At 41.0% G+C, this 27411-nt stretch overlaps 1 protein-coding gene across 1 annotated transcript in view; it reads left to right on the top strand.

The window, feature by feature from the left end:
* ube2e2 (ubiquitin-conjugating enzyme E2E 2) overlaps positions 1–24521 on the top strand; it is a 41596-nt gene extending 17075 nt beyond the window's left edge. Inside the window, exons 4-6 of the mRNA XM_031728434.2 lie at positions 17957–18089; positions 21052–21199; positions 23695–24521. Coding sequence (XP_031584294.1) covers positions 17957–18089; positions 21052–21199; positions 23695–23792 — 379 coding nt within the window. The 3' untranslated portion in view covers positions 23793–24521. The remainder of the gene's footprint in view (positions 1–17956; positions 18090–21051; positions 21200–23694) is intronic.
* Positions 24522–27411: the final 2890 nt, after the last annotated feature.

The following is a 27411-nucleotide window of genomic DNA, read 5'->3' as shown; positions in this document are numbered from 1 at the left end:
TAAAATCCCAAACGAATGACCTCTTCTTCTTCACTTTGCTGGTTTGTTTAACGTGCAGCTTAAAAAAATCCCAATACGTTTTTCTACCTGCAAACCTTGGGGCTAACACGGTGTCGGGGGAATAGACCAGAGAAATATCGGGCTGTGTAGCAGATCTGGCAGCTCAGCTTGTTCTGATCACTGACCTTTTTGGTAATAAGTCCACTCCCTCAGCCACGAGACCAAATGGCTGCCCAGAGTAACTTTGTGGAGGGTGCAGAGAGGCTGAAGAGACGGCTCCAATTACAGCTGAACAGACTTTAGTGGATGGCTGTAAAATGAAGAGTATTAACATTGCACACTTGACTAATTTAGTTCATAAATTGCAAGAGGGTGCAGTTTTGTCTCGGAGGCATATCTGTTTTTTAGGCAGTTTTCTTCCCTGAAGCGGTGTTCTTGCAAGTCCCTGCCCAGGCAACCAGTTTGCATGTCAGCACAAATTCTAGCTTATTTTATTCAAGCAGAGCAAACGTTTATAATTACCCCATGATAGAGTTCCATGCTCATAAAGCAATTATAAAAAGCTTCTGTACACACCAGTTATGATTTAGATCTCGGCATGTTCTTTGATTTTTATTTATTTTTGCCAAATTGTGCACATTTGGTTTGTTGGTCCTCATTTTAGGGAACCGAAGTTTCTCCTTAATAGATCTGTCATCCTTCACTTTAGGTACACAGCATGTTCTTTGTCGACTAAGTGGTATTTTTATGACTCGTGATGGCTCTATGCTGTCGTTTATGCAAAGCATGTGTGCGTTATGCTAATGATATATGCTCTGCTTTATACATTTTTAGCTTGAGGCAAACATTTGCACTGCACCAGATGCTGGCAGCAAGCAGCAGGAACATGGAGAGGGAAAATGCTTACCACACCGAATTCTGTGTTGTACCTGAGAAGCATTGTGAAGAGATCAGATCCTCTGTTTATTTACAGCTTTGTGAACATGGGAAGAAAAATGCACATTAAGAACAAAATAAACCTTCATGACTAGTAAAACCAAAGATAAGATTTTATGCAAGTCCTGCAATCTGCTGTAAATAGCCTCCGTATACATTTGTACATTAATAAGCAGTTTGTTTGTTTTTTGTTTGTTTGTTTGTTTTTGTTTTTTTGTTTTTTACCAATTCCTAAGTGTTTATTCTATTACTTCTAAAGTATATATCTCCAAGGCTTTTTTGATTTCAAGCAGCCTTGCTTATGATTGGCTGCCGCTCACAAATGGAGGGCTTTATTTCCAGTGGGTGAGGTTTCTCTGCTAGCAACCAGGGGCCCGTTCTTCGTACCTCGCTAAGTAAGTTAGCCGGATTTGAATGTTGACGATTTCGCGTGATCTTGGATCGTTCGGTTCTCCGAAGCTCATCTGGGACTTGCTGTCATAGCAACAGATCCGTGGCGTAAACCTGCTCGGGAGCAGGTTTACTTTATGTAAACAGGATTAGATCGCGCCACTCAGGTATGTCCGCTGCAGTTATATGAAAGCAAGAGCGATATTTCGCCACTGTTTTACCATAAATAAATATTATCAATGTAACTAAAGATAATGCAGCATTTGATTCTTTTATTGATTCCATACAGATACATACAGGTCATTTCGAAAAAAAGGAAATGTACTATTAATCATTCTATTACATGTAGTAGATCATGTCAGATGTAATTCATATTTTAGAGTAGTAATAGTAAATTACTACGTGCAATCAAGATGAGAGACCACGACTATAAAAGCGAAGGTGGATTTGGGAAGTCTGTCGCAGCCATGTCCTGTCCGTTTGTACGCGAGCAAGGAAGGTGCAAGATTGATAAGGAGAGTTTACAGAATTTAGCGTATATTGCGGGATAGACAGGATCCTTTAGCTCAGCGCGACGGTGTGCTCATAGAGAGATATCGATTCTCCCGTGAGGGTATTATTTACTCTCTCTCTCTCTATCTCTCTCTCTCTATCTCTCTATCTATCTATCTATCTATCTATCTATCTATCTATCTATCTATCTAGGAACAGGTAAAAGTGATGGAGTGTTATGTCAAACTACACACAAAAAAACCCACAATGTCAATAAATGTCACAGTACAAAAAGGGGTGTGAGGAGGGGGTGCAGGACCACCACCTGTCTTTATTTGCTCTGCCCTTTTCTTGGTTGCTGTTATAAACAAACAAACAGATTATTCCAGGGTCTCTTGTCATAGACTAAAAGCAATATAAGTGATAAATATTACCGTTCTGTGGAATATTCTTATATTTCACTTTTACTTTTTCCCATGTTCTAGTGGGTCCTGTTGTGGCTCTAATGTGAAAGAGGATATGATGTAATATAATATAATGTGGTATAATATAATATCACATGATATAATGTAATATCATGGATCACTTACGAGTTTGATTTGTCAGCAACTTTCTGCCAGCCCTCTCTCCTTGCTTTTGCAGCCTTTGCAGTGTTCCCCTGCGTTTTAATTAAACTCTGAAACTCCTGATATCCCTCAATCAAGAGTTCTTGGTCTGCTGCCGTGAAATACTGAGCGCTCTCCTTCGACATCTTCGCCGACCAATCACAGGGTTGCCGATCAATGTTTCTACTATCGATCGTAGCCCCTTTAAGCCACCCAGTGATCTCAGATTACTTCATCCAGCTATACTAATCGTCAACAACAGGTGTGTTCGGAGAACCGGATTAGCGAGCTCAAAGTTAGCGCGATGATTTGATCTTGGATGTGTCATTTGATCTTGGATGTAGTAAGCGAGGTACGAAGAACGGGCCCCAGGGCTAGACTTTCAGGAAAAATATTTAAAAAAAATAAATAAACAATTTTTTTGCTCTTGAAAACACAAAGTAAAGTAAAATAAAATAATAAGTTAAAGGTTTGATTTCTATGCAAGTGCTGTTTGTGATATATTCTAAATAGCCTTTTCAGGGCTCGCAAAATCGCTAGCCCGACGTCCCGTGGCTAGCGATTTTTTTCCAGTCGGGCTACCAAAATCTATCTCAGCCCTGCCCGTCGGGCTATCATGAAAGTAAAAATATATGTCAATGCTTTTGCATTTTCTTTCGCAAATGTAGCTGAGTAATTATGTCATTGGCATCGATGAGCCTCTGTCAATATGTGACATATTGAAATCGCGTTTGAATTTGCGCTTGTTTTTTTTGCTTTCACTTTCACTTTGCGATCGCGCGAACGGTGTGTAGAGAGCTGCGGCACTGATTGGTGAGTGACGATTAATTGCGCACCAATTCCTGATATCGTCTTATCACTCATTAGCTTACTATTCAAACGTGACAAGTGAAATCTCCCACAGCAAGCTTAAACACGTGAGAGGTTGATTGCGCAGAGAATCGCTGACCATTATGTGAGTGCGTGTAAAAGCAGCAGGATTTACGCTGGTATTTTAGTTCTGCTGAGCCAAATAAGATGGGTCAGGGTGAAGAAGGGACAGCCAAAGAAAAGCCTACCACAAAACGGAAAAGTTATCACAAATCAGACTATGAGGCAAAAAGAAAGCACAGCTTTTTTGGTTTCATGGACAAAAGAATTTATGTGGCTGGAATATGACAAGCTAAATAACATGATGTTCTGCCAGGTGTGTCCTGAGTTTCATTTCATTTGAGTCGACAAGCGCCTTTGTAACTGGGACCAGTAATTTTAAGAAAGACCCCATCAGAACCCATGAGAAATGCAAGAAATGCATTATTGCCCAGTCTGCAATATCTTTCCCAGAACAAACAGCAATTGCAAAAAACATACTAAAAATAAACCAAGCACAAGAAGAAGTCCTGAAAAATCTTTCAAAAGCGTACTATGTTGCAAAGAGTGAACCACCATTGGCCAAATTTAGCAGTCTTTGCAAACTTCAAAAAGCAAATGGCCTCGATCTTGGTTCCACTCACCCCTTATGTGTGACTTCAGTGGAAATTTCAGATTCAGGATCTGACACAGACTGATTCATGTTCTTACAGGTTCATAGAAATTTCTGTTCAATTAGAAACAAGTATTTGAGTCGATGACTGTGATTTTTATACAGTTGTTGTGATTTGTATTTTAACAATTTTCTGATTAATTTTTGTTTCCGTTACAATATTATACTTTAATGTATAATATTGTAAAAGAAACAAAACATTAAAAAATTGCTCTTTTTTATTCGGGCTACTTAAAATTATTTTGGGCTACCAAAAACTGAAGAGTGCCTGCCCGAAGGGCTACCAAGGATTTTGAAATTTTGCGAGCCCTGCTTTTACTTCATAATAATTCAAATACAGCTGCATGAACACGACAGACTTTTGAAGTAAAAGGCCTCTCTTAAAGTATACTTCCTCAGTTCAATACTCACAACCGTGTGGATTGATTGAACCCAGCGCGCACACAGTCGTCTCCCTGTGGGAATCAAACTGTATTATTCCCTTCGACTTGGAAACGCATGCATCCACCTACTCAACCATTTCCCTTGTTGCTGTATAAACCTTCCGGTCAGTAATTGCAGTATTCATTGTACAGACTAACAAAAAAAGGCTCGATTAAAAAAACAAACCATGTCATTTGAGACAATAAAGACGAGAGAACAGAGGAAGGAGGTGTCACCCTGGCTGTCGAGCTGCACAGTAATTGGTCTTGGGGCTCTTTCACGGTTGGGGGGAAAGAAGATTGCTTCATTATAGTTCCTCTTCTGATAACCGCCACAGCCGCGCTGATAGAAAAGAAGATCTTAACTGAATGGCGGTGCTGTTAGGGGGGGGAGGGAAAAGTGCCTGTGGGGAATGAACTGGAATGGCGAATAATACAGATAATAGCTTTATTTGTGCTTAGCGGTATTCACAAGCTCCAAAACATACTGATTCACATTCAATTACGAGTTTACCTCCCTGTTTTATTTATCAGCCCCTTGGTGCAGTTTGTGGCTCAGACAGCTATTTACCTGCCACTGTAAACAGCTCTGTGTGTGACAGGCTGCTTCTGGAGCTCTCTGCTTTTGTGCTTTGTTTTCCTCACCCACACACACAGCATCACGTTTGATTATGTTTGCATGTTTCTGTCGGTGACCTTTTAGATTATGTGCTAGCAATATCGGATCCAACAGCATCTTTTCAGTGTCATATTCCCTCACCCTTTTTACGCTTTAAAGGTGGCGGTGTAGTTTCTCGTTTCGGTGAGAGTGCCAGCTGTGGTCTACATGAAGTCATCGGCTTCCTGTAGAGACCAGTTTTTACAGTGGTTGGAGGGAAATAAAATCCATAGAAACCTTTAATACCATTCCTGCAGCTCACAGCTGTACGTCTATATGTTCTGTATATAAACAGTCATATTTTCAGAAAAACATTTCCAGATTTGTTGAAGATATTAGTGACTGGGGAGCTAAATTCATCCATGTGTTTTCAATATAAAAATCAGCTGCAAACGCTGGGAAAAAATTCTCAGAAATATGTTGAAACATCCTTTCGTGAGGGGAAAAAAGCTGAAGACCAGCACTGAGGCCAGAAATTTCACAGATTACTCAACTTTTCACATGGTTGGTTAAAGGTGACCTATTATTATATCTATTTCCAACTCCAGATTTTTATTGTTGTAGTTTTGCATAGTTCAGTCAAAAATCATCCCAGATTGTCACATGGTTTATTTTGTAGTGAGCTTTGAAGTTGTGGTGTGTGTGTGTGTGTGTGTGTGTGTGGGTGTGGGTGTGAAGATTTAAACAGCTCCCGTCACCACTGTCCTTTAAAATTTGTAGTAAATGATGTTTACATTAAGAATAGTGTTAGCAGGGCTGGACTGGGACAAAAAATCGGCCCGGGCATTTTGACTAGAGACCGGCCCACCAGGATAGAGATTGAAAATGTGACGTCATTCAGGGGTAAAACCGCAAAGGATTCTGGGAACTTGAGGCAAGAGGTACTAGCGCACGCAGGCTTTCAATTGAACTCAGTTACACAGCGATAAAAAGAAACCCAAAAAATGGCAAGAAGCTGTTGTATTATTAACTGCAATAGCCGGTCGCATGACAGCCACGGGAAGCCGACGGGTAAAGAGATCGTTTTTTTTATCGGATTACGTCGTTGAAGAGAAATTTGTTTAAGCCATGTTTCCGAAGTAAGAGCCGACGGATGGCCTGGATATACCAAATATAACGTCCCAGAACACTCCAGCTCACATGTTAGTCTGCTCCAAGCATTCCCACAAAGGTCAGTGTTTTGTAGTAGTTAATACGTCACTTTTCTTAACATAATTGGTGATATAGGTTACAAGCAAGTCTGGGCTGAACAGAAATTGTCCGCTATGCTCTTTTAATTATTGTGCATAAATAGTGAATTGTCCTGACACAATATTGCGTTTCGCTTCTGTTATTACCACGGTACATTGACAAAAACATATACTTTTATTCACAGGATAAAACAGTTGTTTTGTATCACTAATTGTCCAGTGCGATTACAGCATACAATATTATTGTCACTGCTACATTTCTGTAATGCCTACCAGAAATTATTTCCACTACTAATTAATTACCGTTGAGCTCAAAGGTTATATTAATAAACGTTAACGATTGTGTATTTATGACGACGATTTGTGAGACTGGTAAACTTACCTTTGTTTGTACGATGGTCGTTCTACACGGTGCATTTCAAGGTCCTGTAGCCATCCGTCGGTAAACTGTACCTGGGCTTGTTGCAGTGACCTGAAGTTACTAAACTTCATGAGTGTATGCACTCACTCCAAGAACCGTATAATTATAAATATGAGCGTGGTGAAAGTTGGGCAGCACGCTAACGTCTTTTGTCCACTCTGTGTGCTGGTAAGGGTCTGACCCTCTCACTCCTTTGATTTTTTCCTCGTATCTTTTCTTTGCCTTTTCGTCGAGTCTGTCTTTGTACGGACCGGCATTGTTCTCCTTCGTTTTGTACATTCCTTTTTTGTGCGGCAAAGAAAAACCAAGAAGGTACTGGAACCGGAGAATGAACGTTTTGCGGTGCTGCAAATGCTTGCATTTGATGCGGTACTTGGATTGTTTTGCCTCGAGTTCCCGGCATGCAATGCGCGAAAGTCACGTGATCTGTCAATCGCTATAGGAAAAACCTTAAATTAAGACCAAGAACACTAGAGGTGAGACATGATCATTAATTAATATTAAAATTAATAAATGACAGATTTAGTGATATTTTCATAAACACCTCCTTTCCTTTTTTTTTTGTTCTCCATTTTCTTTAGTTCGTCTATAAGATTGCTAAACAAGGGGAGGGTGCATCCGCCTCCTCGGCTGTAATTGGTCCAGCCCAGAGTCGATCATGACCAATTGGCCAATCCAACACCTTTCATTATATATACCCTTCCTAAAAAAAAAAAAAAAAAAAAGTCCATCGGCCCATAAAAACAAAAAATCGCCAGCGGCCCACCGGGCAAATGCCCGGTATGCCCGATGGCCAGTCCAGCTCTGAGTGTTAGTGTATAGCAACAAACGTGGACAGTACAAAGTAAGATGGCTTCCCGTTGCCAGACGCCTTCTTGGATGCATCTTGTGTTGGGATTCTCCTCCTTCTGACGCTCAGTTTACTTCAGCTGCACTCCGTTTTATCAAAATACCAGTATTCGTGTGGGGCTTGGCCCTAAACATGCAGGTGAGGACTCGGTAAAAAGAATAGAGTTAAAGCTTTGAGCCACCCACCCGCAGCAGTTATGCACTTGCTTAGATAACATCTCCCCTTCTCATTCCACATAATATAGACTCCTAGTGGCAACTGTCACCACCACAGCAGGCAGAAAATAAGTTTTCTGTTGTTGTTGTTGTTAAATTTTGTGCCACAAGAATACCAACTGTGGGTTTTTAACAGAAGAGGCGTTTGCACCGGCACATACCATTTGTAAATCTGGCCCTGTGTCTCAGCGGCTTGGGAACGCCTCGTTCTTCTCCGGAAGAGCTGGAGGAGGAGTCTCAGCTTGCTACCCCCACAACCCAGATAAGTGGCAGATGATGGATGTTTAGCATGAACAGTATATATGACAGGATCAAATTAAAAATCATAATAGTTCCTCTTTAATCTGATGGCTATTCACATGCAGATTTATTTGATTATATTCTGTTGACTGCAGCCTATGCACTGGACAGTCTGGCTTTAACATGGTGAGACCAGTAAAGAAGCCGTCTTTGAAGCCTTAGCGCTATATTTGTTGGATGTGTTTCAGTGATGGTGAAGACGGAATTTGTGTATTGTTTGTCTTAAAGTCAGTTTCAGAAAGTCTCCATCACCACCACGCAGTCCTTTTAAGCACACATGGCGGATGTTCCTGCTGTTTCCCTGCAGCTGCGCTTTTCACTCGTGCATTCTTTAATAGTGGTTGCTTGCAGTGTTTTCTTTGATGTAGAAAAACTTAAGTTTATTCTGGTCTGACATTTCAGTTTGTTCCAGAGCATCCTCGAGTGGCATCTGATGTTTATCAATTCCCTCTTAAAGAGTCTAAGAGAAGCTTTTTCCTGTAAACATGATCAGAGCAGATAATTTTACATCGGCTTATAAATTCAGAATATGATCATGTGATATTATAATTTCATCAACTTAACCTGATCCCTGTTGGCTCTAGGTGACAATAACCATGAGATGGGTCAGCGATGTTGCAAAGATTAGTCCTGCTCTCATGCTTTAAGATAAAGGTTATCTTTTGCCATTGGCACCTATCTGTGGATTACTCTGTCTATGAGGTGTGGCAGTGTGGGTGATTAAATGTGCGAAGGACTCACTGGGCGCGCAGGCCAAGCCATACCAAGGGAAGGAAAGGTCATTTAATATATATGGAAATGTTACGGCTGGCTGTGATTATGTGGCACAGCTTGGATAGTTTTTAGGAACTGAGAGTGAAAGGTAAAAATGACGAAGCAGACCTGTTGTACAGTGTCCTCTTTATACACCACAAAGAAACTAAAACCTCAAGACGGTTTGCAGAGGAAAAGGAAACTGTCCATTTTTATTTCCTCCCAGCTTTCAGTTCACTTGAGGATTTTCGTTGAGGCAAAATACTGAAGGGCGGTGTGAGGGGTCATTAAATTGAAAATCCTCACAGGCAACGCAGTCATGAATTCATTGCAGGTTTCATACACTCAGAAGTTGTAAGCTCTTCTACAGATCACCCAGCTAAGGCGAATGTGAGAACACTGAGTTTTCTTACAAGGTCCATGGAAACCTCATTGATTGTTTCCATTATTGTGAGTGCATCTGAAGCAGACTATTTCCTGCTGTGCTACATCTGAAAACGGACAACTGTGGAAAATATCCCGACCTGAGAAAATGACCAGAGGTTTGTGTGTGTGAAAACGGCTTTGGTGTTGTGCTCATTGTTGAGGTTTTTGATGAGACTTGAGGTCAGTGTGAGATTTGATTACTCGCTCTTTCTCACAGACACCGCCAGCATAAAAACATGACTGAATCGTGTCGACTACACAGCCTGCTGCTGCTGCTAATGTTAGCCATGCTCAACAAATCATCCTGTATGCCTTTTAAAGGAGATTTATGTGAAGGTTAAATATATTTCACATTTAAACAAACAAATATATAAAAATGGAGCAAAGAGAAGCAAAAATGATTGCGTGAAGAGGGTTGTTTATTAAGGGGTTAGGGCCAGGGTAGGCTGTGTTTTTGATCATGAGGTCCATGTCACGAGGACATGGGCCTTGGCCAGATGGTGAATTCACAGAAAAGATGCTGAGGCGGTAGCAGGCTTATGCCTCAGAATAACTGTGGGGTAGTGGTGTCCGTCATATGTCACCAAAAGAGGTGAAAGTCTTAATTAGGACAAAGACAGAAACCTTCTTTGTATATGAATCTCACTGAATAAGGGCTCTGTTTTACTCATTTTGTCTGGAGCTGAACTAAGCAGTGAGTGAGTTTAGGTTTTAGGGAGGGGCTAAGATGCACCTCTGTAAAGGAAAGGAGTGCGTTTGTTTTGTAACCAAAGCAAAACAAGAGAGCTGTGTTCCAAAAGTGGAAGCGGCCTATATAACACCTCATTTTCATTTCACGTCACTGGAAGCCAGAAATTTCATGTAAAATGAAATGTTTTTAATAACACAACACTCATGTATGTATATTTAACCACATCCATTAGATTTTGGTGCTGTGTTTTTTTTTTGTTGTTTTTTTTTCTCTCTGTTCTGTTTTAATCAACTACTAAATTAGTCATCAGGAAAGTCCCTCATTCATCCCTAAAATAAATGTCCGGAGAAAGAATGAACCAAAAAGCAGAAGCGGGATGAATCTGTGGTGAAACGTCATTTTGGGGCTCTGCTGTGTAGGAAGCAGCACAGCTGTCAAAGTGGGTTCCTCCGTGATCATAATCTCCGAGGACAAGGCAGTGGCAAGTTTCTCACGGACACCCGCACACTAATGCATCCCAGACCCCTCAAACAAATGACCCAAATACTACATCGAGGCGTTTGGCTGACAGTGCACTGCAGATGTAGCGTGTTATTGACACACAGATTATTGTTATTTCAGCCTGTAACAAAGCCTTTAAACAGCACTGTTAAGGTGGTGAACGTCATGTAAGTATGCAGAGCTGCTTCTGTCTGCCTGAAGAGAAGATTGTTTTCCCACAGAGGCAGAGAAGGAGAGAAGTGACGGGGAATATTTATGACTGTCACTCTCTATTTCAGGGCTGGGTGTAAGATTATTGCAGGTTAGCTCTTTTTCAGTTTCACAATTTCACTTGTTTTTTGTTTTTGTTTTTTTTGTTTGTTTTTTGGCAAAGCACCAGCCAAGCATGATCAGACAGAATCCAAAATCTTCAGTAAATATGTAAAATATTAAATTTTTTCAAAAAAGATTTAATTTACATTTACTTTATAACAAAAGCCTCATAGCAAGAAGCTCCTGGGTTTGAATCCACCATCTGGCTGGGGCATTTCTGTGTGGAGTTTGCATGCTCTCCCCGTGCCTGTGTGGGCTCTCTCTGGGCGCTCCGGCTTCCTCCCACAGTCCAAAGTCCTCCCACAGTCCAAAGACATGCAGTTAGTGGGGTTAGGTTAACTGGTGATTCTAAATTGCCCGCATGTGTGACTGTGAATGCCAATGGTTGTCTGTCTCTTTGTTAGTCCTGCGACATGCTGGAAACCTGTCCACGGTAAGCCCCACCTCTCACCCAGTGGCAGCTGGGATAGGCTCCAGCCCCCACCCCTCTCCATTAGGATAAGCAGAACAAAATGCATGGATGAATGCAAGAAGGAAAAAACACCCCACTGTAACAACCGCACTGAAATTTGTTTGTGATCCAACTATTATGGAGTCCCAGGTTTTTAGACTAGTAACACATAATTCAATCAAACATATATCTTAATTTTTTATTTATTTTTTTCTTTTTGAAACAAAAGAATTCTTTGAGCTACCAAAAATAGGAAGAAAAAAATCTTCCTGGTTTTTCTTTTCTTTAATTCTTTTATACATAGAAAGCATGGATGCATGGAGACCATAAAACACATCTTCGAGCATGTGTGTGTATTAAAAAGACTGAGCCCAGGCAGCTTCTGTTTTTCCCAGCAGCAGTGAAGATGACTCTGCGGTAAATTATGGTGAAGCTGGAGCCTCTCTGACACACACAGCGAGAAGCAAAGCGGAAGCTCTGTGATTGGATGGAGTGAAAGAAAATGGAGTTGCTTTGGAGTCGACAGTGACAGCTCTTGCTGCTGTAATCGCTATCACAATAGAATTTGAAGAAAAAGTGATCTTTTTTTAATGTTCCCATGCACTGCGGGTTTGTTTTCATAGTGACAAAGCTATAGAATAAGTCTGAATAAAAGCTGTCTGGTTTACGTAAACTGCTAGCTTATTTTGCAATAATCTTTAAATTTTTTCCTGTAAATTTTGCTCCAAGCTGGCAGCAGCGACGCCCTCTGTGTTGCGGGGTTTGACTAAAGGGGGGTGTACCCACCTAGATTAATTGCAGAGCTCATTATTATGCAAACACATTTTTTTGCTATTAATTTAAAATGGACTATTAAAATTACTACATAGTCATATTGTGTTGTTGCCACAGTCTGATGTAGTGGGCAGAGGGCGAGCCTTCCTCAGTGTGTTGCGCCCTCTCTGTGGTCATTAGGAGTGAAATACTGTTTATACTTCCTACTAATTCTCTGATGAACAAATCCAGGTGATGTATGGCCTGTGTTACTTGTACTTAGTGGCATTTTGATCCTTAGTGGTGTTGCTGCTGTTGTTATGGAGCACTTTTTTAATGTGTATAATGTCTCAAAGTCATCGTTGGGATTGTATTTAACTGACAGTTGCTACATCCAAAGCCAATGTTGAACTCTGATACAATAAAAATAGAATAAAAATAAAATAGAAATAAAAAATAGAAAATGGCTTGGTCACTTGAGGTGTTAAAGGTGTATTTGCTGCATTGAAACTCAAATACTGCCTTGGTTATTTGCTAACTACTGTAATGTGTGTAAACAAAGAATGTCAGGCGTTTAACTCATCACCACAAGAGCCTGGTGAAGGAAATCTCTTGCAAACACTTAAAATCGTGTATCTGCAGATGAACTGACCCAGCTCGAACATTATGACGGCTGCAGCGCTCAAATCTCCCAAAACTAATAGCCTGTGAGAGAGAGACTGTCAGTTCCTGAATGAGCTGGCCTTCAACCAGCTGCAACAAAGCACCATGGGAGCGCCGGAGCCGGTGGGGGGAGGAGGTCTCCAAGCAACAGCCAGTGGTGGCATGCACATTCAGCTATTGACTTAGCCTTTATCCACAGCCCTTGTGCGGTTGTCAGCTCCCCTACAGCAATCTCGCTGCTGAGCGCGCACCTCTGCCGTGCCCTATCATCACTATCTTTCCTTCATGTCTGAGTTATTATCGCCACTACAATCTCATCACCCTCAAAAGAAGTGAGCATCTCCTTCTATTGGGGATGCCAGAGAATGAAATAGTCACCTCTTTTATTCACCGCGGTGTCACGGAAGCTTTTGAATAGGTGCGATAAAAGTGTTACCTTGATATGTGAGTGTGTCTGTGTGTATGTAGCACAGAAATCTAAGCTAAAGAGTCACAGAAGGAAGATATCCTCAAGCAAGAAAAATAAGCTGTCTTTGTGGTTCTTTCACCAGCAGGAAATACAGAGTAATGTTGAGCCAGTGAGTGGCTCAGTTCACTCGTCCACATTTGAAAAGAACTAAACCATTTATTTATCAGTCAGATTTACACTAAAAGGCCTGCGTTTGAGAGCCATACCCACTCACAGATAAAGGTGGGTGTATGCTTGGAATAAGCTAGATGTATAAAGCGTCATCTGACAACATCTGAAGGTTGTTTTGAACAGTTGTTCAGACTAAAGGATGAGGTGAAAACCTGCTGTTAACAGCGAATGAGGCACAAAATGAGTCCACATAAAGGCAGGTGCTGACATAACGACTGCGGTGCCAGTTATGACAACATGTCCGGACCAATTTGGACCCAATCTTTTCCAGGGTGGGTCAGCTGGTCTTCATACTCAGCGGACAAACTAAGCGGTGTGTGATGTATAAAGATTGCCGTCTTCTGTGCCAGCTGTTTGGTTTTTTGTTTTGTTTTGTTTTGTTTGTTTGTTTTTGTTTTTTGCCAGCTGTTTTTGTTGCTCCAACATCAGCAGCGATGCAAAGATCTTATTTTTTTGAAGATGTAAATTTTCAATTTTGTTTAAACTAAATTTTATAAATCTTTTTTGTTTTTAAGTTAATCAAATCATTTGATTACAGATCAAATATATTTTCAAATCCACTTGTAAGTAACACATTCAAATAGTTTTCCTTGTTTTCAAAAAAGATCCAGCCTCCCGTCCATTGTAGTATCTTAGCCTTCCACTTAGTCTCAGGCTACATGGAGTATTTCAGACATCCTTCTCCCAGCAGAACTTTCGAGTTTCCCCCCTCTAGATGAGCGTGCATGAGAAACCTCCAAAGGCAGACACACAGGACGCATCCTAACCTGATGGCCAGACCAGCAGTAGCCGTTCAGCTGTTCTCCCTATCTCTACCCTGCACTGGAAACTCATTTCAGCTGCTTGTATTTGCAAACTTGCTCTTTTAGATCTCATGGCCACGGGAGGGTTGGAACAGGGATGGTAAAGCCTTTTGGCTCGGCTCTCTCTTCACAACAACAGTTGTGTGCAACGCCCACATTACTGCAGGACTTCCCAAGATACTTGAACTCCCTCGCTTGGGGCAGCCTTCTTCCCTCAACCCAGAGAACCATAGCCTTCTGCTCCTCAGGCCTGAAACCCGTCCAGTTCAGCTACTCGCTGGTGGATTTCACTCATGACTCGATTGTATTAATTTCTCACAGTCTGGACACTCTGCTCAGTCATCTGTGATTCTCCCTGTTCTGTACAGGCTGCCATACTGCTGTTTCTTCACTTATCTGCTCTGGCTCAACATGCTATCCCCAACCCCAACTCCTCCCTCTTTATATTTATCTGTTAAAAAAAATCAAGCTAGCATTGGGTCATCATATAACATGCATATCAAAATGTAAATGACAGCATTTAAGTAGCAGGAGCTGGAAATGCACAGGAGGATTGATGGTACCAAACCAGCCAATCACGACAGTTCTTTGCTGCATTGATTTTGAGAGGTGCTCATCAGGTTTCAGTGTAGGATTTTAACTTTTTATGTCGTTCAAAATGCCAGTGGATTCAATTGACCCACTTGTTCTAGTGTTGACCATGTTTGACATTTCTGACTCTTATGATTGACACGTTTCACTAAACAGATCTGCTGTTCTGAAAGCTCTAGTCCACTAGTCCTCTGCTCTGATTTAACTTCTCTTTAAAATGGATAGTTGGATAAGAGGAGCAGTTCATAATGTGTGTTTTTCCTCACTTTATATTGTTATGACAGGCCCAAACTGCTGGCTATCAGATGTCAACATCTGTCTCTGTGTGCCTGTAAATCCTTCTTCTTTGTGGTCACTGCCTACAGTGGCTTTAGCTGTTGTGCTCTGTCCGAACGTTTGTTTGGAGGCGAAACGAAGCCTGAAATTTTGGGGTTATTTGGTGTCTTTTCAGCATATTTAGACAGCACTGTTTGTGCCTGCCAAAACAAACTAAACCAGTGTTGTAACACTCCACGGTTTAGATAGACCCTCTTACCACGCGTGTGCTGTTTAACACCACCTGTGTCCTTTATGCGGCAATCACTCATCCAGCAGTCACTGTGCACAGTTTTAAATATCACACTTTAAAGTTTACAGATACAAATGACTAAAACCACGATTCTTTTCAAAGTCAGATTGTTTTATTATTATATCAAGTGTATTCTGCTGTAATTCCCCAGAGAATAAGTAGTCATAATGAGCTAATTAAAGAAGGCTTAAGAGACGGGCAGTGTGAAAGTAGATTAGTGGAAATTTGTGTGTGTTGACACTGGAAGGAAGAAGGAAATGTCTCAAGTCTGATGTCTGATTTCTATTTACGGAGAGTGATCTATTGTCAGGGGCATGCTTGGAGCCAGATGCTGCTTTTAACAGTTTAACGTTGGAGGCTGTTGCAGAGTCTCTTCCAGGAAATATCTCTCAAGCTCTTGGTTTAAATAAAAGTGCTCTCATAGCCCTGTGTGTCTACGCTTCATATGCACACATTTGTTAGCACATCTGCCAGTCGCTAAGGTTTGGCGTTAAACACCATCCCTGGTAATTACATGAAATAGGAGGGATTGTTCATTGTCCCGGGCTTTGTGATCTGGACATTGTCCTGGTCTCTAAATGGCTCTGTGCCAGAACAGGGTCTTATTGTAGACAATGGTGGTTGGGGGGAAGGAAGCCCTTAATATGGAAATGGTATTAATTACGGCGCCTATACAACAGATGTGACCTTCAATCTCCGCGTGACATAAATACTCCTCTAATGAAGACAAAAACAGCATGAATATTTAATCCTTTTGCACCAGTTGGGCCTTTAAATATCTCATGTAAAAGGTCTTTAAGGTTATATTTGTCATTTTTCAACAAAAAATAGAACAAATAAATCCCACAGTCATGGCTGTCAGTGGTAAAATGAAATGCATATGGTGTCGGGAATAAAAAGTAAACTTGCAGTACTCTATGAAGGTCAGCAGGACTTGGATGTTACATCTGTGGGTAGATTACTTTAGAGCAGGGGTAGGCAGTATTTATTCTCAGAGGCCCAGACTGACACACTTACATGGAAAAAAATATATAAAGTGAAGGGCACACATTCAACAACAGAATAGAAACGTGACAGAAAAAGTGCTGGAATGTGTAAAAAATCTGGACACATAAAGTACACCAGATTGTAGTGGAATTAAATGCTTTGTATATTAGAATATACACCTAAATATAAGATTTACAGATGCAGAAACAAACACAAACTTTTCTTTTCTGTGTACCTCAGTAAGACATTTTTCACTTGCTCAAAGTTTAAATCAAATGAATGGTAGAAAACGAGCTCGGCTGATATTCATTTATTTATGAGAATATATTTTATGACCCATGAGCTTAATTCGAGTGGGTGGCCCCACTATCAAGAAAATCTCCACGCTCTCATTTTCAAAATTCAGTCTGCTAACCAGTCAGCCCCGGCCCTTCTCTCTCCTCATGTTTCCCTACGGGTGGGCTCATTTCCAGCTCCACTGTCTTCGGCTGCATGTGGTGACGGCACTACTTGTTCTGTTATGGAGACTTGCTGTGAGCTGGTGGTCCGCTCTAACCAGAGCTTACAGCAGGTGGAGAGCTGGCTGAAGTGTCACCGCACTGACCTCACCAAGGCTGCAGAGCAGAACGAGGACTACCGTCACAAACTGCTGTTCAAGATGTGGAGTACAAGTCTGTCCACAGGAAGAGAAACAAAATGAAGAGAGGCGATAACCCACTCTTTTATTGTCAGAGTGTATATATTATGATTTATTAATGTATTTAAGCGTGGGTGCACCTCCTTTCATGCTCACACGCACGCGCTCCCTGCCCAAGCTTCATCTTTTATTGATGATTATAGCGGTTGTTTAGTTTTCCTTTTAGGAGAACTAAACAACCATATTTTGGGCCTGTGTGCTCCACAGGGAGCAGGGATGTAACACTCGCTCATGTCCAGAGATCTGCTCCGTTAGTTCTTCCTAAAAAAAAAAAAACAAAAAACAAAAAAAAAAAACAAAACAATAAAACTAAACTTGCAGAAAAAAATCAATGCATTTCATTTCACAGTTGGATACGATATCCAGTGTTTTTCCCAGCTTTCCCCAAATTGTGTAGTTGTGTAGTCTGAGAGAATATCAATTCTTCCATTTCACACATTTCCTGAAGTATTTTTATCCATTCAGGGAGAGTCTGAAGTTTCTTAGTTATCGCTTTATCTGTCTATTTTTAGAGTCCAGTTGGCACATTTTCCAAAAAAGTGTCATCAAAATGAATCTGTGGGCTGATTATTGAGCTCATCTCTGTTACCACATGAACCAGTGAGAGGAAACCACAGGACAAAACCAAAGCACACTCTCTCTAACACTGGCCATTACTGTTTTTTTATTTTTGGGGCATTAAAGCCTTTTTGCAGATGAATTATTTCCATGTACATGTGCGTTGCTGGTGTTCTCCTGTTAGCTTTTTGTGTCTTTAGTTTATTGAGCTCTCATGCTCATGCAGTATCATTAGTGTGTGTCAGTTTTTCAGAAATGCTTCACTTCCTCGACCCCCAGTGGCAAGAAATCCAATCTTCTGATCAAAATTTTGAAAGATGGTGTAAATCCTACAAAAATAGCCTTGAACTAAAAAACCCTCAACCCTCCACGGCTTCAGCATTCCCCAAATCTCCATCATTAACTTGTCAGAAGCAGGCATTTTACCGCCTCAGCTGCCCCCCGCCCCCCCGCACCGCCCCAAATCTCTATCAGCCCGCTGGCAGTCTGAACACCAGGATGTCGATTTCAATGCTCCGTGCTGATTAACATATTAACCAATCTTTTGTTTCAATTTTCCAGTGCCGGCCCCAAAGGAGACAACATCTACGAGTGGAGGTCGACCATCCTGGGGCCACCGGGCTCAGTGTACGAGGGAGGGGTCTTCTTCCTGGACATCGCCTTCACACCAGACTACCCCTTCAAACCCCCCAAGGTCAGCAGTCAGAAGACGCAATTGTTTGGTCGTTTGGATTTTTTAGCAGCGGGCCAAATATTAACTACACACTGCACAGGATCTGGAAGGACTGTGGGGATGTGGAGGATATATCTGGCTCATTTCTTAATCTGGAAACCAATGATTAGCCTGCAGCGGTGCACAAACCATGACCACATATTTCCTTTCATAATAAAAGCAGATTCATGTGAAATTTTCGCAGCAGTAAGGTAAATGCCTACATCTGAACCTGCAATTCCCAAATTTAGACGGCCACGTCCCATTTTGAAATCTGAAAAGTATGTTTCCTTTGTTTTGTTTTCGCTGGTTGATTCTCCAGTAAGAGCTTAACTTCTGCTCCATTTGACTTCTTTTGGTGTTCAACATCAAACGTAGCTCAGAAAATGAATAACATATCTCATGGTAGCATTTTCCCATCTCTTAACTACAAAACAGAAACATTTATTTGCATTTAGTCAAGCAAAAAATGCATTTTAGATCCAGTCCTACAAGACACTCACAACAGCCTGCTGTGGAGGCGTGAATACGATTCATATTATTATGATGCATCATCTTAAACAAACAAGCTCATTAGTAGTTCAGTTTGGCTTGTATATTATTAGGAACCTGAAGGTGCTCTCTTGGATAGCCAAGTATGAAAAATGAATCGGTGGATGGATACAGTGTGACTTTGTCTGGCGGAGACAAAATTAAATATCATCCAGTGGAAATTATGACAGTGAAAATCAATCCGTCCAGAATCAGTTGTGCAGTTTTTCGTCGCAGCTGCTTCCCACCTCGGTTTGCACTTTCCTGCTCTGTTGTTTGCGGAATAAGTGCTGCAGTTGAGCTGAAAATTTGACCCGTCCTGTTTTCACTGTGTGAAGGACTCCCATTCTTGTTTTATGTGGCGTTGTCTGCAGAGTACTTTTAGTGATGTCGAGTGGACGCCGTTTACTGAACATGGAGACTGTTGGGGACAATCTTCTTTAGTCTGCAGTGCTCTCGATTGCACTTTCACTTGGCCTTCATTTTCTCCCCCCCTCTCCACTCTCCATGTTAGTTATGTGCACCCCTCCCCGTGCTCGCTCACCCTCTCCTCTCCCCCTTCCTCGCTCTTTGTGCCATGTAACCACCAACTCTGTGTTTGACAGCAGACTCAAACAAATCCACAGGCTCCAGCCCAGCTTTCTGTAGCCAGAGGGAGCTCGAGTGTTTCCGCCCCCTTCAATACCACCAACCCCTCCAACACACTGTGCTCTGCAGCCAACCCCCCACACACACACACACACACACACACACACACACACACACACACACACACACACACACACACACTTCTTCATCCTTTAGCCACCATACACTCCTCACTGTAGAAACACTTTCACATCTGAGGCTTGTGAATTTTAGCTCTACAGGCTGACCCGCTTTACAAAAAAATAAGAGTAAGCCTGACAAGTTCACTAGGTGGATGTGTTTGTGTTTCTGAGCCAGGAAAGGGGAGCGCTGTGTCCGCAGAGGCGGTGGGGGTGGGAGGGGTTGGTTATTTATAACGTCCTGCCTTGTGTGTGATTTTCAGCACTGGCCCCAAAGGAGGGGGAGGGGGGGGGGTGCCAACGCTCATTAGAGGTTTCCTCTGGAGGGTCAGGGTCAGGAGGGCCAGATGTTCATGATTGGAGAAGCAGAGGTGTCAAGTGTCAGGACCATACAGATGTCAAGCTCGAATCTGAGCGAGACGGCAGACATAAACAGCTCTGTGTTTGGAGGCTATTAGCTGAGAGGGCGTGTTATGCAGTCTGTGTGGTTGCAGGAGCCTGTTTGCTGAGACAGGTAAACTGATCAACTCTCTATGTGCTCTGTTGTTTTTACACCATGCTGCCCTCTGTTGGCCAGCCAGTTTCATCAAAAATATAAAAATGTGAGAAATTCCAGAGGATAAAACCCAAAGTAAAGATGTTCACAACAATAAAAAACTGCTGTTTTAGATGAACTGTGTATTTATGGCTCAGTATTGATCCAGAAACTGTGACAAATGGTGCAGAATGGCCTCAGTGGAGCGATCAGGCAGACCCATTATACTAGGCCTGATACTGATACATCAGTGTTAATGTGAGTAACGGAGAAAAGCTTTTAAGCTGCCCTCCTCTGTCTCACCTGTTTATATCACTGAAAGTATCAGACTACATGGTAAAATATTCTTCTTTAAGATAATCTTTTATTTTATCCTACTTACAGCTAACATGCTGGTTTTACAATCATTTGTTGCCCTTTTAACTCATCTTCTGCAGGGTGGTGGCTTTCAGTGTTGGTTGAGTGTTAGTTTTTATTGAATTAAAACAGACTTCCACTTATCCAGATCCAGGTGCCGGGCAGGTTAACAGTCTAGACAGAGATGCCTTCCCAATGCCACTGCTTTTAGTTTCTCTGGAGGAGAGACAGAGGTGTTCCCAGGGAAACCAAGGTCCTGGTTCTGCCCCGGGGTCTCCTCCCAGTTGGTGTTGCACAAAGCATCTCACCAAGCCGGCATCCAGGAAGCATCCTGATCAGAAGCTGGAACCATTTTAATTGGATCCTTTTGGAGGAGTAGCGGTTCTACTCAGTCTCTCTTGCATGACCGAGCTCCTCGTCCTGTCTCTAAGGGGGAGCTCCTTCAAAGGTAGCTCATTTCCACCCCTTGTACCCGGAGTCTTATTCCTTTCTCCCCAGAGCTCATGGTGATATTTGAGGGTGGTTACATATAGCAGCCAGTAAATCAACAGCTTTGCCTTGACAATCAGCTCTGGATTCACCTGGTACAATGTCCACAAAGCAAAGTGAAAAAAAGGATCTCATGTTTTGTTTAATGCAGAGATCACCAAATACAAACGTAAGCATCACTGATGGGAAAATGTCAAAAATATTTCTCATATTTTATTTTTTAAAGCCCATCATCTCAAAAGTACACTTGTCTTTGTGTCTGCAGGTAACTTTCCGTACCAGGATCTATCACTGCAACATCAACAGTCAGGGGGTGATCTGCCTGGACATCCTGAAGGACAACTGGAGCCCCGCCCTCACCATCTCCAAGGTGTTGCTGTCCATCTGCTCCCTGCTCACAGACTGTAACCCAGGTATCTGTTTAATGCTGTTTGTTATAGCCGAAGACTTTTCAATGTAGGTAAAGTAAGTAACTGTTCTGTCTTCATTTCCTTCTTTCTCTGCTTTGAAGGCAGTGTTTGTTTTTACTTAACTCTGATGTGAAATGTGGTCTTATGTTTCCAGAATGCTAACTATTCCAGTGTATTAAAGAAACCACAGCCAATTCAAGCCCTCATTGTTTCCCCAAGGCCATCAGATGCTGACAGATATTTGGCACAGTTAGAAGCTTAAAGTTGTAAATACCAAAACCACATTTTGCAGCAGGAAAGAACAACTGACCCACAGTGTTATAGGAAAAAACACAATGTCATGTTAAAAAAAAAACAAAAACACTGGGCTGTTATTAGCTTTGTGGCTTCAGAGCAAGATGTTATGTTTGCACAGTGTCTGCCACCATTAAGCAGCTACACTTTGAAGAGGTGAGACAGGAAGTAGCAGGAACTCAGGACTTTTATGTAGAAAAATGTAAGGTTATCAAATGTTAACGTTATTTACACTTATTTATAAGTTTAAAGCTTTGAAATGGAGTCATTGTTGGGTGTATGTAACCCAATTAAAGAGTCTTCCTCAGAGCTATACTGCAAAAACAACTTGCCTGAGGTTTGGCCAGCTGCTGGTCCACTGACTGCATTTCCAGCAGCAGCTTGAGTTCACAGGCTAAAGTGAACCTGAACAACAGAGATTTTAGTTTGCTGTCAGCACACTCAGAAAAATAATTATTGGCCCTCTTCAACATGAAGCAGTAGTTTTAAATAAAATCAAATTAAATTTTTTTTTAAAATTAAAGCTTTTTATTATTCATTAAGGAAAATATGCTTGGTGTAAACTGAATGTATATGAGTCTAGTCAATTTTGTTTGACCCAATTCCATTAACGTTAACATTTTACTTGTGTAACAAAATTACAAGGGAAGTCTAAATGTAATCAAAGTACCGAAAGTCAGAATTTTAGACATCAGTATTTTTTCATGTGTATTCTGTTTTCAAATTACAGGAAGTGTTTACGGTTACCAAAATAAGAGACTGTTTTTACTCCTAGTTTATACTTGCCTTTGTTGCCCTGGTGAATGGCAGCACGAGCCAAAGTGCAGGTGCACGCCTTGCTTTGTACGGGCAGGTTGGTCTTTACTGCAGTTTCACTGCTATCGTACAGAAGCTCAGAGAGTCTCTGCTTCAGCATCTTCAAAAGATGAATCATTCTGGGAACAACTTTAAATTCTGTGTGACTGCTTTCTTGACCAGTGTTGGGCTGTGTTCTGTTCTTTTTGTTCTGCATGGTGACACCTACAGAGCACCAGGATAAATGGTTTATAGTGCTGTGGTGATGCTACGCACAGTAGCAGAGCGTAACAACGACGGCAATGATTGTAAGCACAGCAGGAAGACGTTTGCGGCTAAAAATAGACATGTGCAAAGTGTAAAACAGGAAACCTGTTCATGAACTTGTTCATGAATTGGAGTTATTAAGGTCCAGCCCAGGCAGCCTTAAGTCTTCTCAACAAACAGATTTATAACAGCAGCAGTGAAGCAATCAAAACTTTGCAGGCAAAAAGCCACTGAAGATCTTATCAGTCCACCTTATCAAGAAGCTTAGAAGCTGAAGGAAAAACACCTTTTCAGCAGCTCTCATCCACAGCTGGTTTCTTTTAAAAAGCATCCGAGTTAAGGTTCTGAGGTCTAAACCATCATCAGTGAGGACCCTGACTGTGAGCTATCAGATAATGTCGCTTTTGTTCTCCAAAGCCAAAGACACACGTCAAAACCTATTTACATTTTTAACCAAAAAGTACTTTTTGCTTTTCTCCAAAACATAGGATTAGGATTAAGAACTCACAGGATTAAAAAGAAATAAAGTCTGTCGGTGTGTGCAGATAAACAGCTTGTTTAGTTTGCATCAATCTTTAAATTTGGCAGATTCCTTGTAAACGTTGCTGCCGTCTGACAGCAGCCCTCAAGCATGCAGGGATGTGTCTAAACCGGAGAGCGGAGCGTACTCAGCGATATTTATTCCAGCTCTTGAGATGTTTTTGGTTTTGTAGGCCAGTTAGGGGAAAACAGTTACTTTGGAAACCATTTCTTTAGGACAGTTTATTTCTTTATTCATTAGGACTCCCAGTGGCCATAACACAAAGCACAGCTAGTCAGCATTAAAAACATCCAACAACTTTAGCCCGGCACTAAAATTAATGAAAGCAGGCAAAGTTCAGTGATGAAGAAATGTTAATCACAGTCACATCAGAATAAAGATCTACAGGTTTTCCTTCAGCGACTGCTTGAATGAGCCTCTGTTTGATATTGTTTGGCAACCAGAGCGCTCAACCGTAATGATCTACATTCTTCTGTTATGCTGCGTTTCCATTGCTTATTTTATTTGACGTGCTGTTTGTTTTACATCTGGACTTTTGAGTCTGTAATAAAGATTTATTGATCTCTCTCTTCTCTCCTCTCCCTCTCTCTCTGTGTTTCAGCTGACCCTCTGGTGGGAAGCATCGCCACACAGTACCTGACCAACAGAACAGAGCATGACAGAATAGCCAAACAATGGACGAAGAGATACGCCACATAGACTCCCTGCCGTGACCCGCCCCCTCCTTCACCTCCCTCACCCCTCACTGAACCTCTCTCTACCTCTCTCACCCCTTAGTCTGTCAAAGCACACTCACTAAGTGCAGCGGTAAATCTGCCCTCCTGTCGCCCTTCCTCTTCCATCTTCCTCCTCTTTCTCCTCTTCTTCTTCTTCCCCCTTTTATCTACCTTTTCTGTGTAAAAACAAAAAAACAAACAAGACAAAAAAAAATGTCCTTTGTTCCTTGTTGACTTGAAAGCTTCTTTTTTATACAAAGAGTAGATTGGGATTTTTATTTTCCAATATCTGAATGTTGGAAGTATTGTATTGGAGAAAAAAAAACACAGAATATTATAATTATCATAAGCATTGTCCTTCAGCTATACATTATGTATTCTCATTTTCTTAGTGGCACCTGGAACAAACATGCAGAGTATGCTTTTACTTTGTTTTCCTCGTTTTTATTTTTTTGGTTGTCCGTATGATATCTGCATGAAACAGGAAAGTGGCTCCTTCATGCTTTTTAACTTTCTCTGATTTTGTTTGTACTGTATGTATTTTTTCAAAGGCTTTTGAGGCAGACCACAAAAGTATAGGTCTGCCTGTGAAAGAGGCAGGACTTGTATATTTACTGGCTACCCGCCACCTCTGCAATTGCAGAGTGGTTTGTTGTGCACTTGTATTACTGAAGCACCCAATAAAACACACTGTGGTTGGCTTGTGAGAAAACGCTCTGCTCTCTGTGTGTAACTGCAACCTCTTCACCCTTAAATATTTACACTTGTTCATTCAGTCGCGCACCTCCTGACTGCTGATGTTGCATGTTTCACATACGCAAACACGCCTGATTATGAAACATTACAGTCATAAACATTACAGCGCTTCTTGGCACACGATGGGTGAGGGGGTAGCTTTTATTACCCACATCAAGACGATGTGAAGTTTTTAACTTGGCTAGTCTTACACCTCAGAGACTCAAAATGGGCCTCCAGTTTGTGGACAGAAAGACAAACCTTTTGAAGATATTGCAGAGACTTTATACAAAAGATGGATGTAGTCCCCGATTGGTTTTCATTTTATTTATTTCATTTTGAAGCCATTAGAATTTTGGCTGCAACCACACAGACTGCATAACACGCCCTCCCAGCACAGAGCTGAATCTTGTTTTTTGGTTTTTTGCTAACAGGCTAATAAAATCTGAGCTCTTCACTTACTGAAACTGAAAAAGACCAAAATTGCTATTATCCAGATGAATAACACTCCCTCAGATGTGTGATCAATGTGAAAGTTAACTATAGAGACCCAAACCTTTTTTTTCCAGACTGTAAAAATATTTATTTCTGCTGTTTTGAAACCAGCCTCAAGTGGCCACTAGTGGAACTGCAGTTTTTCTGGGACAGTGGCTTATTCTTTTTTTTCTTTTTCTTTTTTAGCTCCGGAGTGCGTCACTTAATTAATTATTTTAGTCAATTTAATTAAAAACAACTTTAGAATTTATTAATTAATATAGTTTACTTTTATTGAGTTATCTGTGCTTTTAGCCTGCTTACGACAACCCAAATTATTATATTATATCATTATTATTATTATTATAATATTATATTTATATAATATATTTATATTATTTAACCACAGGAATTTACAATATTCACATGGACACCATTCAAAGGTTGAATAACCATAATAAACATGAGCTCATCTTTAACTTGATTTATTATGTGGTTTGTCACTTTTTCAGCAAAAGAAAATCAAATGCATGAAGGTGGAGAGACAAACCAGAAATGTTCAAAATTTCATTATGTTCCCTTCATGTCAGGAAAGAAAGAAGAATATAAAATATAACAAAATATTCTTGTGCGAATTGAAAATGTCTTTTTTTTTTTTTTTCCCCCAGAATAGAGGTGGCCATATAGGGGCACTAAAAACAGAAGAGTGCAGGGGTGCAAAAAAGGGGAGGGGGGTGACGACAGAAATCGTGACGGGAAATTGTATATGCAGAAATAAATGACTTCATGTTTCAACTCATTGTATGGTGTCTTCCTCTCTCTTGTGCATTTATTAAACATATTACCAACTCTTTGGCGTAACCACCTTAGCAGCAAAGTTATAAAGCTGCCAGTGACTCAGATCTTTGGCTCAGCTGCAACGACCCATTCAGAAAAAAGCTCTCCGGGTGCGAAACACAGCCAAAAGTTGCCCTTTGTAATTTCTGCACTCTGAAAAGGCCTCCAGTGGGCTCAGTTGGACTTTTTAGCGTGCCATTATGGCCCGAGGACCTTATGTTTGATACCCCTGTTTTATACCGTTCTAATAAAAAAGGTTCATGTACTTTTTTTTCTCTCCATTAAACAACAATCAGTAGATCCCTTCTGCTTATTGGCAGAATGAATTGTTTTCCAAGGGAAAAGAAGAATCCAGTCCTTAAAAGGATTTTTTTTTTTTTTTTTTTTAATCGGAGTATGTGAGTTGGGGTCCACAGTGAGTCCAGCACTATTAAAATATTCAAAACCGAAAGAATGGGCCTGCAGAGGGATTTAAAAAAAAAAACCCTAAACTTTATAGTACCTCATGAAACACAATATGTTTGGCGGTGTGCCATGTTTGAATCATAAATGAGTCGTAGAACAAAAAGCTTTTAAGCCTTTTCAGCAGAACAAGAGCTGACTCGATCCTTTGTTTCTTACAGATTTGGTATTTCAGTTGCTCTCCTGATTAATGCTCCAATTGGCCGGTGCTTTGCATAAGTAATAACGTGGCCATTAGACTGTAAGACTAGCCAGAAGGCTGCTCGCCAAACGGGATAAAGTCTCCATCTCAGGCTAAATTGGTGCTTAAAATAACTGCAATTTTACCACACATTAGATTACACGATTAGGTTGATGTGTTGCTTTTAAAACAGCAATCTAGCCTTTGCTGGGTCCCATACTGTTCTTATTGTCCGTGTACAGTACATGTTTTTTCCCCCAAGATAATAAAGGAGACTTGTATTCCAATTTCAGTCCATCACAGCATTTTAGGGTGAATTTTTCCACTCAATGCACTTCATAACTTAGTGAAGTACCTAAGCAGATAGTCAAAAACCTTTAAAACAACACTTGAAATTGGTCAAATAAAATCGTATTCCACTATCAAAACACAGCAGTAGTCACCGTTTGACTAAATTACCCCATTAACCTCTTAAACCTGCGCACCCTCCACAGGTAACAGCATCATGATGTACTTCGTGGGTCATTTAACAGCTGCAAGGCACCTTTTCCTTATAAATCTATTAATATGTAATTTATTAGTAATTGAGCCAAGGCCAGCCCAAATAACAAGGTTCTGAATTTTTCTTTTTGTTTTTTGCACATAACGGCAGGTACAAGCGCAGAGAATTGATGCGCTTTTAACACAGAAATACAAACTTTTCACCATTAACCTTTCAAAACTGTGAAAATGTGCTCTCGTGCCAGTTTTGGTTGCAATACTTTCAACTCGTGGTCCTGCAATAACACTTCGTGAGTAATTATTGGATGAGTCCACAGACATGTGGTCAGTTTAAGTGGGTTTTTTGTCAGTTTCTGTGGCTGATGAGGCAGCAGCTTAGTCATAGCTAAAGATGTGTTAAATAAGACCTCCT

Source organism: Oreochromis aureus, linkage group 11 (assembly GCF_013358895.1).
Source record: "Oreochromis aureus strain Israel breed Guangdong linkage group 11, ZZ_aureus, whole genome shotgun sequence".
NCBI classification, from domain to species: Eukaryota; Metazoa; Chordata; class Actinopteri; order Cichliformes; family Cichlidae; genus Oreochromis; species Oreochromis aureus.
The sequence above is the reverse complement of the archived record's forward strand: the minus strand, read 5'-3'. Positions and strand labels throughout refer to the sequence as shown.